Source organism: Macrobrachium rosenbergii, chromosome 40 (assembly GCF_040412425.1).
Source record: "Macrobrachium rosenbergii isolate ZJJX-2024 chromosome 40, ASM4041242v1, whole genome shotgun sequence".
In the NCBI taxonomy this organism is placed as follows: Eukaryota; Metazoa; Arthropoda; class Malacostraca; order Decapoda; family Palaemonidae; genus Macrobrachium; species Macrobrachium rosenbergii.
The window spans coordinates 32,311,312-32,327,740 of record NC_089780.1 but is presented as its reverse complement, the minus strand read 5'-3'; the positions used below and the strand labels follow the sequence as shown (position 1 = coordinate 32,327,740).

Below are 16,429 nucleotides of genomic sequence, written 5' to 3'. Positions count from 1 at the left end.
TCCTTCTGGTTCCAAGGCCGAAGTATCTTCCCAACTTTTTAAAACTTTTGACGGGGTTGGTCTTGCATCTTTTTTCTTGCATGTGATAGCCATAATTTATTCATATTTTTTAGTTGCAATCTGAGTATTGGGTCTATTACTGATGTGAACTGCAGCAGGCCCATCATACGTTCTGATTGCCATCTGGGAACTCGGGCTGTTTTGAGTATGATGGGGAGAGACAACAGGCCATGAAGGGTATCTCAACACAGTCCCAGCCACTGAAAGTGTCTGCTGGGCATGAGGCAGGATTTTTTCCAATTTATTATAAAACCTTTTGACTGTAGTCTGTTAACCACTGCTCTTAGGTTTTTCAAGCACTCTTTTCTTGTGGACCCCCAGATCAACCAGTTGTCTAGGTAGGCTATTAGTTTTATTCACTTGAGTTCTCGAAGAACTACTGTTGCTAATTTTGTAAAAATTTCTTGGGCCAATGTTTATCCCAAAGGGCATGACTTTGAACCTGTACTTATCTTTCCCTATCCAGAACCTTAGGAGGGGGTGGAAGGGAACGATGATAGGGATGTCCCAGTATGCATCTTTCAGATCTATAGAAACTGCCCAAGTCCCTTTTGGAGTGATTGAACATACTTGGGCGACGGTAGTCATCTGAAACTTGTGGCAAACAATGTGTTTGTTCATGTTGATTGGCCGGGAATCACCCTTCACTCAGAGGAATCCTTTTGGGGACACTGAAGAGACATGCTTGGTGGCAAATATACGCATGTTTCTCCATGGCTCCCATTAACAGGACCTTTCTGCACATAATCTTACAGAAAGGGGTCTGGGTTTTTAAAGAACCCCTTTAAAGGAATGGGAGAGATGAGACCGTTTTCACCCCAGCCCATTTGAAAGTAATGCTGTGTCCCGAGGGGGAAGGATTCCCTTGCCTGTGGTGTTGTCGAAGTTGACCCCCGACCATATAATTCCTATTGGTATCTGCCTCTTCCTCTGCCTTTGCCCTTGATAGGCATTCCAGGGGTTGCTTTTCCTTTTCCCCTACAAGAGGGTCTTTGGACCGTATGAAAAAGATTTCCTTGCTGTTGGTGTTGTCCCTTTATAGGGAGTTGTCCTTTCTGACCACCTACCTGTCTTTGAGGAAAACTTTTGGGGTGACTGAAGGCTTATAGGATTTTTTATCATAGCGAGCTTTTTGGTTTGGGTAAAGATACGTTTCAGGTTTTTTGTTTCCCAAATCTCCCTTTTCTCAGAAGAGCGTACTCTGTACAATACTGTTGGTAGGCTTGCTTGTTAAATTTAGCCATAACAGACTCCTCAAACAGGTCTTTACAGAAGGAGTTAAAATGTAATAATGAAGTTACATTGGGACGTGATTTGTTGGAGCCCTTCAATGTTTCCATTTGCTTTTTTATGCACTACTCTAGAAAGTCATAGAGTGCTTCCCATAGGGTTTTGATGAAACTTTTGGCCACAACAGCAAAATTGTTCTGGAATCTTCTAGGAGCCTTTGGTGGCAACTTCCAGCAAGGTGGTAGAGGTTATAATACTAAAGAGGTGGATCCTAGCATGAAATTCTGCCAAGGCTGTTCCCTCTTGAGATTCTTCTCATAGGGGTCGCAAACTGCTTTGTAGCTATATCTAAAGGGAGCTTTTTCCTTTCAAAAGGGAACTGTAGTGTTGCCCATTTCTTGGTGGAATTTCCCAAAACTGGGATGACCATGGCAAATGGTTTTAATTCTACCATTGCCTCTCGTTTTTTAGTCATTAAAAATTCTGAAAATCTGTCTTCACACGATTAATGATTTTGAAAGTGAAGGGACAGAAGGCTGGGGCTACTTGGTGAGCAACTTGGGTCTTATTCAAAATGGAAGTAGAGATCCATTTTTCATTGACCTTGTAAAAGGTGTCTTCTATAGCTTTTAATGCTATAGGTACAGGTAAGAGAACTGTTTCTGTTAGTGGTTTCTCTGTGTCTGGTGAATGTGATACCAGGCGCTGGAATGCTGCTCTATCTCTAAATTCTACATGTACAACTTCAATCATGGTTTTTCTCTCATCAATTAGATATTTGCCATCAGGACAGAAAATGCGCATTGCGGCATCTCGCCAAGGATTATCAGTATCATCAGGGGTAACTATTTTAGCCCCTATTTTGTTTTGATCTGAAGTTTTGTTTCCGGGCTGACCATTTTGTTGTTCCAGTCAGAATTCTCACATTAGACCTTGTTTGGGCAGCATTTGTATCCGCTCTCACTTTTCGGTTACAGGTTGCAGTACTTTTACACTTTGGGGCGTACATGTGCATCATGTTCCTTATATTTTGACGTTCTGTGGCAAGGACATCTTTGATATTACTCAGTTTCCTTGAGGAATTGATCAAATGCCACAAACTGTGTATCCCTTTCTGAGGAGCTTTCTCAGTCTGACTGAGCTTCAACAACTGAACTGTAACTGCCTGTTAACCAAAGAGCAGGTGCCTTGGGTAAGTTACTATACCCTCAGAAAATGTAGTCATTTCTGTGGATTACTGTATATATTACTGTATTTATATGCATTCTTTATTTCATGAATATTGTCTTTTGCTAGCGCATGCGCATGAATCTGCACTCCGCACGTGTGCATGACTACTCTTCCCGCTCCTCTTGGCGTGAATTGTATGCCTTGAAGAGCCTCTCTCTATATACCTGTTCGTTCTATCACATATCACCATGGAGCAGTGACTAAACCATCCAGCATTTCAAGGGAACGCCGAATCCAATATTCGAATCGAGCCGCCATTATCCCTCGATTGCCTGTGGATATTCTTTGATAGCATGTGGATCTTACAGTGTTTTTGCAATGTTTGTGAAGTGCCAGTGCAGTGTAATATTAGTGCTTTGATTTTAGTGGGTTGTATTTCTCTTGTACCCCTCCCCAGTCACACAGTGGGACCCCATTACCCCCACCCAGCTACGGATCCTGAGGCACGTCCACCCACCCTCATCATTAAGCACACACTGCTGACTTTTGAGAGTAACTTTTGTAGTTAAAACTGTGGGAATTCTCCCTCATCTTTTCTCCTCTTTTTTTAAACTGTGTATGACACTGCTGAGAATGGTTCATAATGGCTTCTGCCTCACATCAACACGAATCTGGGGATATACAACACGACTAGGACCCTGAGGACCACCATTTGCCTTCACACCCAGTCTCACCAACAGACCGTTGAACCCCTCCAGGTTTTATTACAACGCTGGAAACCCTGCCTTTGCTCTCACCACACCTAACTATACCGCCTCCCACAGCTCCCAATTCAGAGTTAAGGCCCCTCATCAAATACCTGGAGGAATCTCGACAGGCTGAGTTGGCTTCACGTCGGAGAGAGGAGGAACAACGTCGGAGAGAAGAGGAACAGCATCGTCACGAAGAGGATCTATGCCGCCAAGAGGACAACTTAAGAAGAGAGGAGGAAGCTCAACATTTCACTGCCCTGTTGCAGCTACTTACAGTCAACCCTGCCCAGCAGCAATCAATGCCAGCAGACTTGCAACAACTTCCTTCACAATCCTCAGTGCTATCACCCACCTAGCCACCGCCCCCACAGAAGGCTATTGTCCAGGCCCTGCCGCCCTTACGTTCTGACGCCACATACTAAGCATTTAGGGAATGGCATAGACGCTGGGATGACTACAGCGTGATGGTGGACCTAGGGACATTGCCTACCAAGAAGCAGTTAACCCTTAAACGCCGACTGGACGTATTTTACGTCGACAAAAATTGTCTGTCGGGTGCTAAGTGGATGTCAAATACGTCAACTACAAAAAGTTTTTTAAATATTCGCGGAAAAATATTTATAGGCCTCGTTTGCGAAAAATTTTAAATCGCGCCTTGAGGGATGCTGGGAGTTCACGGATCACGATGTTGTTTTGTTTACAAGCGTGACCCAGCTGCGCATGTGCAAATTTCTTTCTTATCCCGAAAGAAAGCATCAGCTAACTCTGCTGAAAATCTCAGAAATTCTTTAGTCACTTCGTTGTAATTTTTGCGCTGTTTTCTATTAGCAGTTACATAAAGTTTTATATATGAAAATGTGCACAATTTCATGTAGAATACAACAAAAAATAACTCATGGTTGTAGCTTTTATCAATTTTGACATATTTTCATATAAATCACGATAACTGCCAAAATTTCAACCTTTGGTCAACTTTGACTCGACCGCAATGGTCGAAAAATGCAGTTGTAAGCTAAACCTCTTACATTCTAGTAATATTCAATCATTTACCTTCATTTTACAACAAATGAGAAGTCTCTAGCACAATATTTCGATTTATGGTGAATTTTTGAAATAAACTTTTTCCTTACCTCCGCGTGTGCTAAGTCGGCTGAAAATCTCAGAATTTCTTTAGTCACCTTGTTGTAATTTTCGCACCATTTTCTATTAGGCGCTACATAAAGTGTTATACATGAAAATGTGCGAAATTTCATGTAGAATACAACAAAAATAACTCATGGTTGTAGCTTTTATCAATTTTGAAATATTTTCATATAAATCACGATAAATAGAAAAAATTCTACCTTCGGTCAACTTTAACTCGACCGAAATGGTCGAAAACTGCAATTGTAAACTAAAACACTTACATTCTAGTAATACTCAATCATTTACCTTCATTTTGCAACAAATTGGAAGTCTCTAGCACAATATTTTGATTTATGGTGAATTTTTGAAAAAAACTTTTTTTACATCCAGCGTTCATTTAATTCATGCATCATTTTGTGATAATATTTTCTCTGTGTTGCTTTGATCGTTTTACAATTGGTTATATACCAAAATCATCGCAATTTAGTGTACAATAAAACAAAAAACAAAAAAATAACTCTAGCTTTAACCGTTTTGCTCACAGCGCGATTTGTATACAATTATATATGAAATTTTTTTTTGCGGTCATATATTCCAATATTTATATATGATAATGATATTTTTTTCATTTCTGATGGTTGCATACTAAACTTCAGGCAATGACAAAAAAAAGAGCCAAAAATGAACTCTTAATCTTAAAAACTAAGTGTGCTGTGATTTTTTAAAAAAAACTTTCTTTCCGCTTCAGCGCTAACTCTCAAACTGCGCCGGCATAAGGGAGATGCTTTTGTAAAAATAGAGGCTCGGCGTTTAAGGGTTAAGTTAACTTTTAAATGAAATTAAAGTTACTGCAATTTCATTTAAAAGTTAGCTTAATACATTACCCTTAAAAAAGAGAAATAAATGGGTGACATAAAAATTGAGATTTGGAAGAGAATTTCCCTTTCTCTCTCTCTCCCCTTCCAACCGATCTATTTTTAGAATTGTCTCAACCTCGTTTTAACAACTTCTTTATTCTGCGTCTCTTTCTCTTTGCTCTGAAATGCTTTTTCATGAACAAACAGTGTTTTATATTTTGACTAATACAACTCTTAGTTATTATGTCTCTATGTTTTAGAACGTATTTGCAACACTAGCGCATTTACACTTCGTAGACGATACAGGTCAAATTAGATCAGTTTAAACTATTTACTGTACAGGTAAAGACATACAGAGAATTAATAAGTTGTAAAAATGTGTGAGCGCCAACTATGAACGAGAGAGAGAGAGAGAGAGAGAGAGAGAGAGAGAGAGAGATAAGGGTTGTCCTTACTTAAGAGAGTGAAATTATCAATTATTATGGAGATTGAGAGAATAACACGAGAGAGAGAGAGAGAGAGATATTGTCCTTACTTTTAATATCTGGTTATATTATTTATGAATTGTTACGGGAGAGAGAGAGAGAAAGTTATTCTTACGTTAGATATCAAAAGATGGAAATTCAGTATTAAACTATTAAATGAAATTAAAGTTACTGTATTTTCATTTAAAAGTTAGCTTAATACATTACCCTTAAAAAAAGAAGTAAATGGTTGACTTAAGAATATAGGAGTGTGTGACTGTCTCCCCCATTCCACCGATCTATTTTTAGAAGTCTTCTCAACCTCATTTTTAAAAACTTCTTTGTGGATCAAGCCATTACAATATTTAAAGAGTTGGAGTCTATAGACCCTTTCCGTCTAGATAACTTGGACACCTATTCTCTTAGTTCTGAAATGCTCTATGTCTCTATGTTTTAGAAACAGCGCATTTACAGTTTGTAAACAGTACAGGTAAAATTAGATCAATTCAAAATTATCTACTGTACAGTTAAAGACATACAGAGAAACAGTGCTGTAATACATTAGGTTGGCTACTCGAATAGAGAGTGAGAGAGAGAGAGATAACAGTTGTCCTTCCTTACTTAAGAGTGAAATTTTTTATGAATTATTACGGACACACAGACACACACACAGAATTACAAGAAAAATTTGACCTTTTTTATTAGCAACACTCCCCTTCTTGTCATGTTAAATGATATGTCTGACAGCTTTGCCTTGACCTCCTTCTTACAAACTTAGGGAAGAATTTGTTTGTTCAAAATAATATGAATTTTGTAATTACAGTTTTATTATTATTATTATTATTATTATTATTTTTATTATTATTATTATTATTATATTATTATTTTATTTTATTAATCTTATTATTTGAAAATTAGTGCGTATTATTAGGTAAAAATTTTATTTATCATACAAATAAACATACCTGTATACATGTACTGTACCATAAAAATTCATCTCACTAAAAGAGAGAGAGAGAGAGAGAGAGAAATTATTACTTTTAATAATGTTTAATGTTATTTGATTTATACATAAAAGCTTGAAAACTTATAAATTGCATAAAAAATTAAACAAACACTTTTGCTGGGTTTCTCAGTGTTCGCAAATGTTCGCTTGTCTGTGAATTCGTGCAACTCGAATCGCGTAAGTTCGAGGTATTACTGTATACCTTTTGAACTAGCAGCCGCAGCCCCTTTCACATTCTGAGTATTTATATTATGTCTATCACTTGACAGCTTTGTCTTCTGACTCACCTTTTGCACAGTATCAATATTACCCTCTTTATACACAGACATTTGCTTCTTAGAAGCTTGGTAACTTATGCAAATATCAATTGTTTTCTGCAAGTCTAAATTTTCAGCTTCAAAAAACTTTTTTCTTAGTTCATCATCAGTGCAGCCAAAAACAATTTGATCCCTGAGAGCTCTATCCTTTTCATTGTCATACTGTACTCACAATCTTTGATAAGAATTTTAAGCCTTGTTATGTAAGATTCCACAGACTCACCAGCATTTTGAGTACACTTCGTAAACTTATACCGTGCTGCCAATTCATTCTTTCTTGGAGCAAAGTAGGTATCTAATTTATCAAGAACTGTTAATAACACTTGCGATGGATCATCATCATCATCACCTGGGCTGCTTGGCATAGGAAAATCCAAGGAGTTGCAAATTTCCAGTAGCTCTTCACCCCCAGTAACCAGCAACAATGCGACTTTTACATCTTCAGCCTTTCTATCCTTTTCTGTAGGTTTAAGATACAACTGGAATTTTTGTTTAAAAAGCTTCCATGCCCTCTCACTGTCGCCACAAAGGGCTAGCCTACTAGGTGGGCTCACATGGGTAACCTCTGTTGCCATCTCCCTAACACAATTTTAGGCAAGATGGGATCACACGGATGATTACCCTTACCTTAGGGCAAAAATGACACAGACAGCTTCTTCCCGATGACTACCAGCCTGAAGATGTAGGTCTTACTAGCCTGTGCTACTGGTCCCATCTGAGGCATCAACAACATAGCGTATCCTATTCAGTACCACTTTGGCTAACTTGCAGCATTTTAACATGAAGAGATTTAGTCATGGCTAGGCTAGCACACAGGATACCTTGGACTCTTCGTAGCTGGCCTAGGCCAAAATAACTGACTATCTGGGCAGACAACGGCTGTGACAGTGATGAAAACCCAATGAGCCTACCGCAGCCGATGTTAGCGTCTAGCCTATGCTTCAGAATGTTTCTCAGCATTCACTTATTTTGCAGCACTGACGTCCTTTTTTAGCCCACATACCTCTATACACCATATCTGCTGCTATGGTGCAAACACCGCTACCACCATGTTTAAGTATTAGGGTTCCATTCGAGTAATTATCGCTAATAAAGGTGGGCAGAAGGAAACACCTGCTGCAACGATCTCCATTTATTGGTATCTGAATAATATTATTTACATGCGTCGATCACAAACAAGGCGTGGTAATGCATCTTTACAAGAACGACGTAGGTCTTACATCTTTACACAATTACATACATTAACTCAAATAATTATAGAAATATCAATTATTGTAACAGGTCTTGTCAAGTGAATTTGCAGTAAATAGTGGGGTGCTATCAGGGAATGTTATTTCACCATGACATGTGTTATGTGAATGTCTAAAGTATGATCGACAACGAATGTCTATTTTTGGAAATAGGTCAGTGAAAGAAATTTTGTCAGAATCTTTCACATTTTCAATCATTCCAATTTTGATGTTCTTGAAGAACTGTAATTTAATTAACAAAATATAAAAATAAGTAAATAATAAAAATATGAAAATCCTTTTAACATTTGAATTTTACAAAAAAAAAAAAAAAATTTTTTCAAATTTTGTTTTATATTCTGAATTTTAATATACCGTTTTAGTATGTATGTAAGGATGTCTGAGTAAATGTATTTATTGTATGAGAGCATGTGCCTATGTGCAGTTTTTAATTTCATTTTAATTCATTCATCTTAGTATCAGATGATCTATTGGGTCCTAGCGCTTGACTTCAGGCCTAGACCTAGTATTTTAATCAAATCCTTCGGGCCAGCCCTATGAGAGCTGAAAGTCAGCTCAGTGGTCTGGTTAAACTACCTTAATAAAAAAAATGTTTGCCCTTGTTATAGATTTTATCATGAAAAGTGATCAGTTATGGAAAGGAGGGTTTAGATTACAGTACGGATAGTAGGCTTGACATATGTAGAATATGCAGAAGATGGTGTTTTAATTAGCAAAACACTGATAACTTTATCAAAATTGCTCAGTAGAATGCCTTATATATCAAGAGGAATGGCACTCAAGATGATTTTCAAGTGGAAAATTGTGTTAATGAGGTAGCAGATAGGGAAGAAAAAGAAGTCTCTAAAATTGATTACTATGCATTTAAAAGTGCCCCCATGCTTGTATGAAAATACCAAGTAGGTCATACATTTTAAGGAGGCACCCTTCACTGGCTAGTGTTTACAGCACTCAGAAGCAGGTGGGCAAATTTATAAATCATAGTCATAAGGTTATTTTTATGTTTTCTGTAATATCTTGTAACTTATGTGCAGTACACAGTATTGAAGTTCATTAATACTTGTGTGTCAGTGATTTCATGTTATGAAATGTTGAATATACCAACTGCACATTCGCAGTAGTTTCACTGATGAAAAAAAGCCAAGCAAATTCAGTAGCCATCCCAAATTTCAAGCCAGAAAATATGAATAATATTCTCAATCACATTTGATCAGCTAGAGCTTGAAATCATAGTAACCACACCAAAAACAAGTTTCTCTGTGCACTGTAATTTGGTGAATGGCTAAAAAAAAAGAATGAAAAATTTAGTAAAAACCATATCGAAAGTTACTACTGAAGGAGTGTGAGACCATAGTTTTTTGTAGCGCTTATTTTTCCTATTCTGTAGATTCTAAGTATTTGCACAAATTTCATAATAGAGTACTGTATTCTTTGTGTATATTCATTACTGTTAGAAGGTTCAGTAGAATTTGATTGAAAGCTAGTTTAGTACATTTCTCAGTTTAATACTGCACTTTCTTAAAATCAGCACCTTTCATTTTAAAGTTGTAGGTGTCATTGAAATTGTAGAAATTAATAAAAGTTTGCCTTTTTTTTTTCAGATGTGGATCAAGCCGTTACAATATTTAAAGAGTTAGAGTCTATAGACCCTTTCCGTCTAGATAACTTGGACACCTATTCAAATTTATTATATGTAAAAGAAATGAGAGTGGAGTTGTCACATCTAGCTCATCGTGTTGTGCAGGTTGATAAATATCGTATGGAGACATGTTGTGTTGTTGGTAAGTTATTTTGATAACACATTCTTTCATATTCAAAGTTTGGTTATATGCTAGTATTTTCAATAATCCATATTTTTATGCTGTTTTAAAATTTATATGAGTATTGTATCAGAATGCTGTAAATCTGCATTATTTTTTCCAGACCTTATATATTTATATTATGTACAGAAACTTGTTACTCAGTGAGGCACTTAACCCAAGCTCCTCATTCCAGACTTCAAGAAACTTATGGGGTGTTCTAAGAGCAATAGAGATGGCAATGTATATTATGAATGAATTCTCTGTTTCATATAAGACCTGTTTTGAATGAGGTACTATTCTGGAATGTCCTCTAGTCATCATGGTTAAAATATAAAAAGATGAAGGAGAGGACTATTTTAGGATTATGTTTATCCAATTCCTATACACTTCATAGGAAGTGATTGATTTGTGTCTCCTGCTGGTTGCCTTGGTCAAAGATCTTTTAACTTCACTTCTGAATCTGGTTGTGAGCAAGTTTGGGAACTGCTTTGATCTAGTATTCACTAATTCCCCTGGTAGTATTACTAGCTCTCTTGGGCCTCCAGCTGGGACTTCAGATCATGTTTTAGTTTCTTTAATAACTGGAATGGAAGAGGGTGTCCTAAATAGGCTGTATGTATTCTCACAAGTTATATATCAAGTCTCAAGCAGAATGGAGTGGAATTTTGAGTGATTTTTCACTTTTGAATTAATCACAGTTGCATAATCAAGTTGAGTCTGTTGTTCCTGTAAATGAAAGTTTTGCTGACATAATTGATAGACAAAGTTTTTTCAATAGTTGAATGATCTTATTAAAAAGGTGCCTGGTTCATTGTGCTTATTTAGAGATACAGAAGACATGTAGTCTTTGGAATTGGAATAGGTTTGATTTGACATGGAATAATTTTACCCAACCAAGAGCTTTGGTGCATAGTGTTTTTGTTTCACCTGAAAATTAATTTAGTGTTACTATAAAAGGAATCCTTTCTGGCATAACTCAGGAACATGAATGGAGGACTACTCTAAGATCTACACTGTTTGGTTTGAATTCAACAGAGCATCCTTGCTTAAACCAGGTGATTCTTGTCACCCACTCTTCAGAGGGAAAGGTAACCCATTTGGCTTATGAGTTTGACAGCAGGCAGAGCAGTTAGAACTCAGTATGTTGCATTCTTGCTTTTCTTAAACTGACTAGTTTAGTCTTCAGTCCATAAAGTTAAGAATCTTTTCCTTGAAATTGGTGGCTGTGAGGTGCAGAGATAAATTATATTTTTCCTTTGTTTTCTTGAAAACTGCTGATTACTAACTTAATTTGTCTGATATTTTGTGTAAGGATTCGTGTGGCACATGGTAGAGAACTGGTAATGTTACGTGTGGGAGGGGTAACTCTAGTCTGCGGATTACTGCCCAGTTTCCATAACCAGAAGCAATGATTGTCTCTTAGTTTGTAGCTTGGCTTTTGCAAGGACCTGAGTACTTTGAAGTCATAAAGCAATTGAATTCAAAGTTAAGAAAGATGGGATGTGGTGGAACATTTTTAATTATTGTTGTAAAATTGTTAACTCCTAATTTGCAGAGTAGTAGCTGGGCACTCTAATGACTACAGGAATGTAATATTTGGTGTTCCTCAGAGTGTGTTCTTTGCCAAATATCTTGTTTCTACAAGGATACACACCTTCATCTTTTATATGGATGTAACCATGACCAAATCTGGTTTGTTTTGAAGCTCGGTCAAAAGGTGGTAAGTAGCGACAAGCAAGGGGAGGAGTGATTCATTCATTTGGCTGCCAGCTTCATGTTTTTATAGCTGCATTGCTATATTGACATTTTTGTTGTTACTAAACTTCTACCATGGCTGCTGTTGTTGAAATGATTTACTCTTCTTGGACTTTATGTAGACAACTTTGGTTTATCTTTTGGTGATGTATATGATTATTGTGTGAGTGATTTCTCTCCTGTAAGGAAGTTTGATAGTTGAAGGTGTTCAGGACATGACTTAATGTGTGTGGACTCTCTTATGTCACTCATCAACATTGACCTCCTTATGTCACTAATGAACATTGACCTGCAGAGGACAGGTGTGTATGCAATCTCTGAATTGCGTGGTCGCTTGTCCAGTGGAATAAATATGGGTCAAACAGAAAGAAGGTGAAAAAGCCCCTACAGTGAATTCTAAGGGCAACACTACCATTTCTTCAACTGGACTTTAACAAAAATCTCTTGTGATGACCCCTGCCTCTACCATTGGAATGAGTGTCTGTCCATGTTCTCTTTGCTCAGGCCATGGAGGGTTTGCATAGGCTGGATGGTGACCAACCTGGATATTTCTGAGATGAGATATTGGATGGTGCAAAGGCTGCTCTCAGTATTTTCATCAACCCTTCTTCCATTCCCTCTGCACTTGCTTATGCTGTGCCAACTTCTCCAAAACATCCCAGTGAGACGAAGGAGTTGCGGAAGGTGCTGTGACCTCCTCTTGTCACACAGTTATTGCTGATGCAATAACTGTCATCAGAGGATAAATGGATGAATTACAGCCAGAAACAGTGAATAACATACTGGAATAATATTTAGAAGGAAGCCATACATGGTTTCTAAGTCTTCCTTGGATTAACAGGGGGTTAAAGATGATAATCTAAACAGAAAAATAAGTTAGTGGGTAGGAATTCATTGATATAATAGAGCTTGTATAAAGGAATTTTTGACAAATAAGTGGTTGGAGGAACTTAACTGATCAACTACACAGTAAGAAAATAAGGATAAAAAATGGATGATTAATCATCAAAGTGCACACTTTGAAAGTTTGGCAAAGTGTTTTGGATGATATGATTGCAAAGCAGCAGATAATGGGTTAAAATCCAATGAAAGAATGCATCATTAAGGTTACCTTTATGGTAAAAGAAGCCCTGAATCCTCTCCAGATAACTATAATGAAGTGACAAGGCAAATTCAACAACTTATAGTTGTTCAAAAGTTTAAAAACCAAGTGTCCATCAATGACAGTCCATAGCCACCTGCTCCTGTTGTTATCTGACCATCATCTTCTTCATCGTCATCTGCTCTGCCTTCCCTCCAGCTTTGAAAGATGATGATCTTGGTGATCTGTCTGGCATTTCACCAGATGGTCTCAAGCCTAATACAAAACACAGTTTTACAAAATAACCTCACTCCGTCTCATGATTTTAGGCACTTTACAGAAATACCATATACAGTCAGACCCCATTATATGCTGATCCACTTATGCATGGTTAGCCACCAGGAAAAAAAAAACTTAATTGAAATTCAAATTGCCCATGCCATACCAACAAGTGAAAATATAATTAAAATAAAGTGTTGGCTGACACAGGCACCCACACATATGCTTTGTTTTGCCCAACTTCCACCAGCATGGCACCCTTTGTCTTCCTAAGCACACACCACTGTGCCTCACACTCAGTCCATGCGTAGCCTCCTCCGCATCTGTGTACCCCATCATTTCTTTGTTTTGTACAGAGTAGCTCTATACTGTATTAAACTTGTGCAATGATTTCAAAGCGTGCTGGAAGTGTTTCTAGAGGTAGTGAGAACAAGCACATGTGACTTGCCTACTTTAGCTGAAAAATTGAAAGTGTTAGATATGATTAAAAGAGGTAAGTAATCTTTTGTTGAGATTGCTAAGAATCATTGATTCCACAATCTTTAAGCATAGGAAAAGCATTTGTGAAGTGGTTGCTACTTCACCCTTGATTGGAAAAGTGAGTTCCATAGTGCAGGATAAAGTGCTGGTAAAAACAGAAAAGATGCTAGGTGTATGAAACGAGGACTTGATAGAAAAGGTTTCCCCACTGACAGAAACATTCTTTGGCAGAAGACCTCATCGTTGAATGAGCAGTGCATCAGTAAGGCTGATATTAAAGAGGGAACCGAGACATTTGCAGCTGGTAGAAGATGGTTAAATCAAATCAAACATCAATTTAACCTGAAGAATATAAAGATTACAGGAGAAGCAGCATCTGTCAATGAAGAAGCTGACAACACATTTCCCTTATAGTCCAAAAAAAAAAACAATCAAAGATGGAGGCTACAATTGTAGGCAGGTTTTCAATTATGAGGAAACTGGACTAATCTGGAAGAACCTACAAAAGTGCAAAGCAGGAGCTAGGCTTTAAAGCCTGGAAGGACAGGCCAACTGTGGTGGTATGGGGCAGTGCAATTGGCCATATGGTAAAGCCTGGTGTTGTGTACCGAGCAAAAATCCCCTTGCTCTGAAAAACAAAAGAACTTCATTTTTACTGGCAACACAACACGAAGGTAGGATCACAGTGATGCTGTTTCTGTAGTGGCTCCATGAATGCTTTATCCCCAAGGTCAAGAGTTATTTAGAGAAGGAATTACTCTTCCAAGTCTTATTTATAATAGATAATGCCCCAGACCATCCTGAATCCATTGATATCAAAGACCCAGATGTGCAAGTTGTGTTGCCTCGTAACATTACAGCACTTATCAAGCCTCTCGACGTAGGTGTCGTTCAGTGTGTCAAGGCCACTCATACTCAGTAGGTCTTCGACACCGTCCTCGCAGCTGTTGATGCTGACCCTAGCATGAATGTCATGGACTGCTGGAAAGCATTCAGTCTTGGTGGTGCAGTAAAGTATGTCTGGGTAGTAATGGATGAATTGATACCAGGAACAGTGAATGCTTGCTAGATGAATCTGAAGTGAGGCTGAGTGACTTCAAAGGCTTCCCAGCTATAGATGGCGAGGTACAAAGGATTATTGATTTGGTGGTGATGGAATCAGGGGACATGATTGATGACAATGCCATTGAGCATCTCAAAGATGATGTTGAGCTGACGAATGAGGAGCTGAATGATCTAATTAAGTCATCTACAATTAAGGAAGAAGGTGGATTAAAAAGTGAAACTGAACTTCCGAAGTGGACACCATAGAGAATGAGTGTAGTGTTTACCATAATCCAGAATGCTGAAGATAAAGGTTTGCAATTCTTCCATGGAATGCAGCATCAAAGTCACTTGTTTGATATCAGAAACAGTTGTACCACAACAGCAGGTTTATGATGAACTCAAAAGGCAAAAGAAACAACTTCCAATTATGATGTTCTTCCAGATGAAGGAAAAGAAAAGTATCTACTATAGATGACCTCAGCCTTCCACTTCATCCACTCCTGATGTCATGCAGCTATTGCCATCCTCATCTCTTGGGTTGTGTATGTCTTATTCAGGCTCTGAGGATGACCCTGATGCCCCATATGACATGTCAGAAGGTCAATAACTTGAATACCTTCAAGTGCCTATGTCATCATTCATCTTTATTTCATTATTGTAGGCACTGTACATTATCATTGCCCTTGTTGTCGTCATTGCCATCGTAGTGGCCAGAGCGCTGTAGCATAAAGAAAGAAGTAATTGGTAAATACCCAGAGTAGGTTAAGATATTTTAATAAGATAATTTTCTTAATCATGGGTAGTAGATTAATGTGGCTTCTCTTAGCAACATTCTCTTTAGGGTGACGTCCAGGAGAAGGACACTCCAAAATCAAACCAGCCGGTAGAAGGGACCTTGTAGCTTTGGTAGGGAACCCTTCTAAGAGATTGTTACTCTGAATACAAATCTTGTTCTCTAACCTTGGATTGTGCCATAGCCATTGCACCATGGCCTTCCATGGTCTTGGGTTTGAGTTCTCTTGTTTGAGGACACTATCAGGCATTTATCCTCTTTTTTGTGCACTTTACTGTTTTTTCCAAAAGTTCGCATGACAGGCTGATGAGAAAGCAAAAGTTGCTTGGTGGATTATCAGGAAAGTGCCTTCGTCTTTACCTAATTTTTTCTTTCTGAGCATTTTATGATTTCTAAATCCATACTGACTGTCCTCCCCCAGTTGTTGTGGCAAACCTGGCAGATTTCTTATTTGCCAGTTGCTTCTCGTGCTTTTTCAGTGACTATATATATATATATATATATATATATATATATATATATATATATATATATATATATATATATATATATATATATATATATATATATATATATATATATATATATATATGTGTGTGTGTGTGTGTGTGTGTATTCAACAGAATTTTTGTAGATACTGTTATTGTTAATGGCAATGTTGTTTATTGTTCTGTTGATTTTTACAATGTTACTGGTGTTTTTGAGTGTTTATTAGTTTTGCTACTAATTTTATGTGTTAATTTTAATTCTTTCAGGAGACATTGAGCTGAAACCTGGGCCTGTTACTCATTACAGTAAGAAAAATTGCAAAGTACTTTACTCATATATTTGAGGCTCAAGGTCAGATTTTCTTGATCTCCAGAGTTGTGCCTGTAACTGCAAGTTGATGTTTTTTATCTGAAACTCTTGTAAGCAGTAACAAGTCAGAGGTTGAGTTTTTAATCATGAGGTTTGATAGCCC

General features: G+C 37.6%; 1 protein-coding gene across 1 annotated transcript in view; it reads left to right on the top strand.

The window, feature by feature from the left end:
• The window catches only part of LOC136826383 (cell division cycle protein 23 homolog), a 220,187-nt gene that overhangs the window by 75,335 nt on the left and 128,423 nt on the right, over positions 1-16,429 (top strand). The window contains exon 7 of the mRNA XM_067083643.1: positions 9,833-10,012. Within this exon, the coding sequence (XP_066939744.1) occupies positions 9,833-10,012 (180 nt within the window). The remainder of the gene's footprint in view (positions 1-9,832; positions 10,013-16,429) is intronic.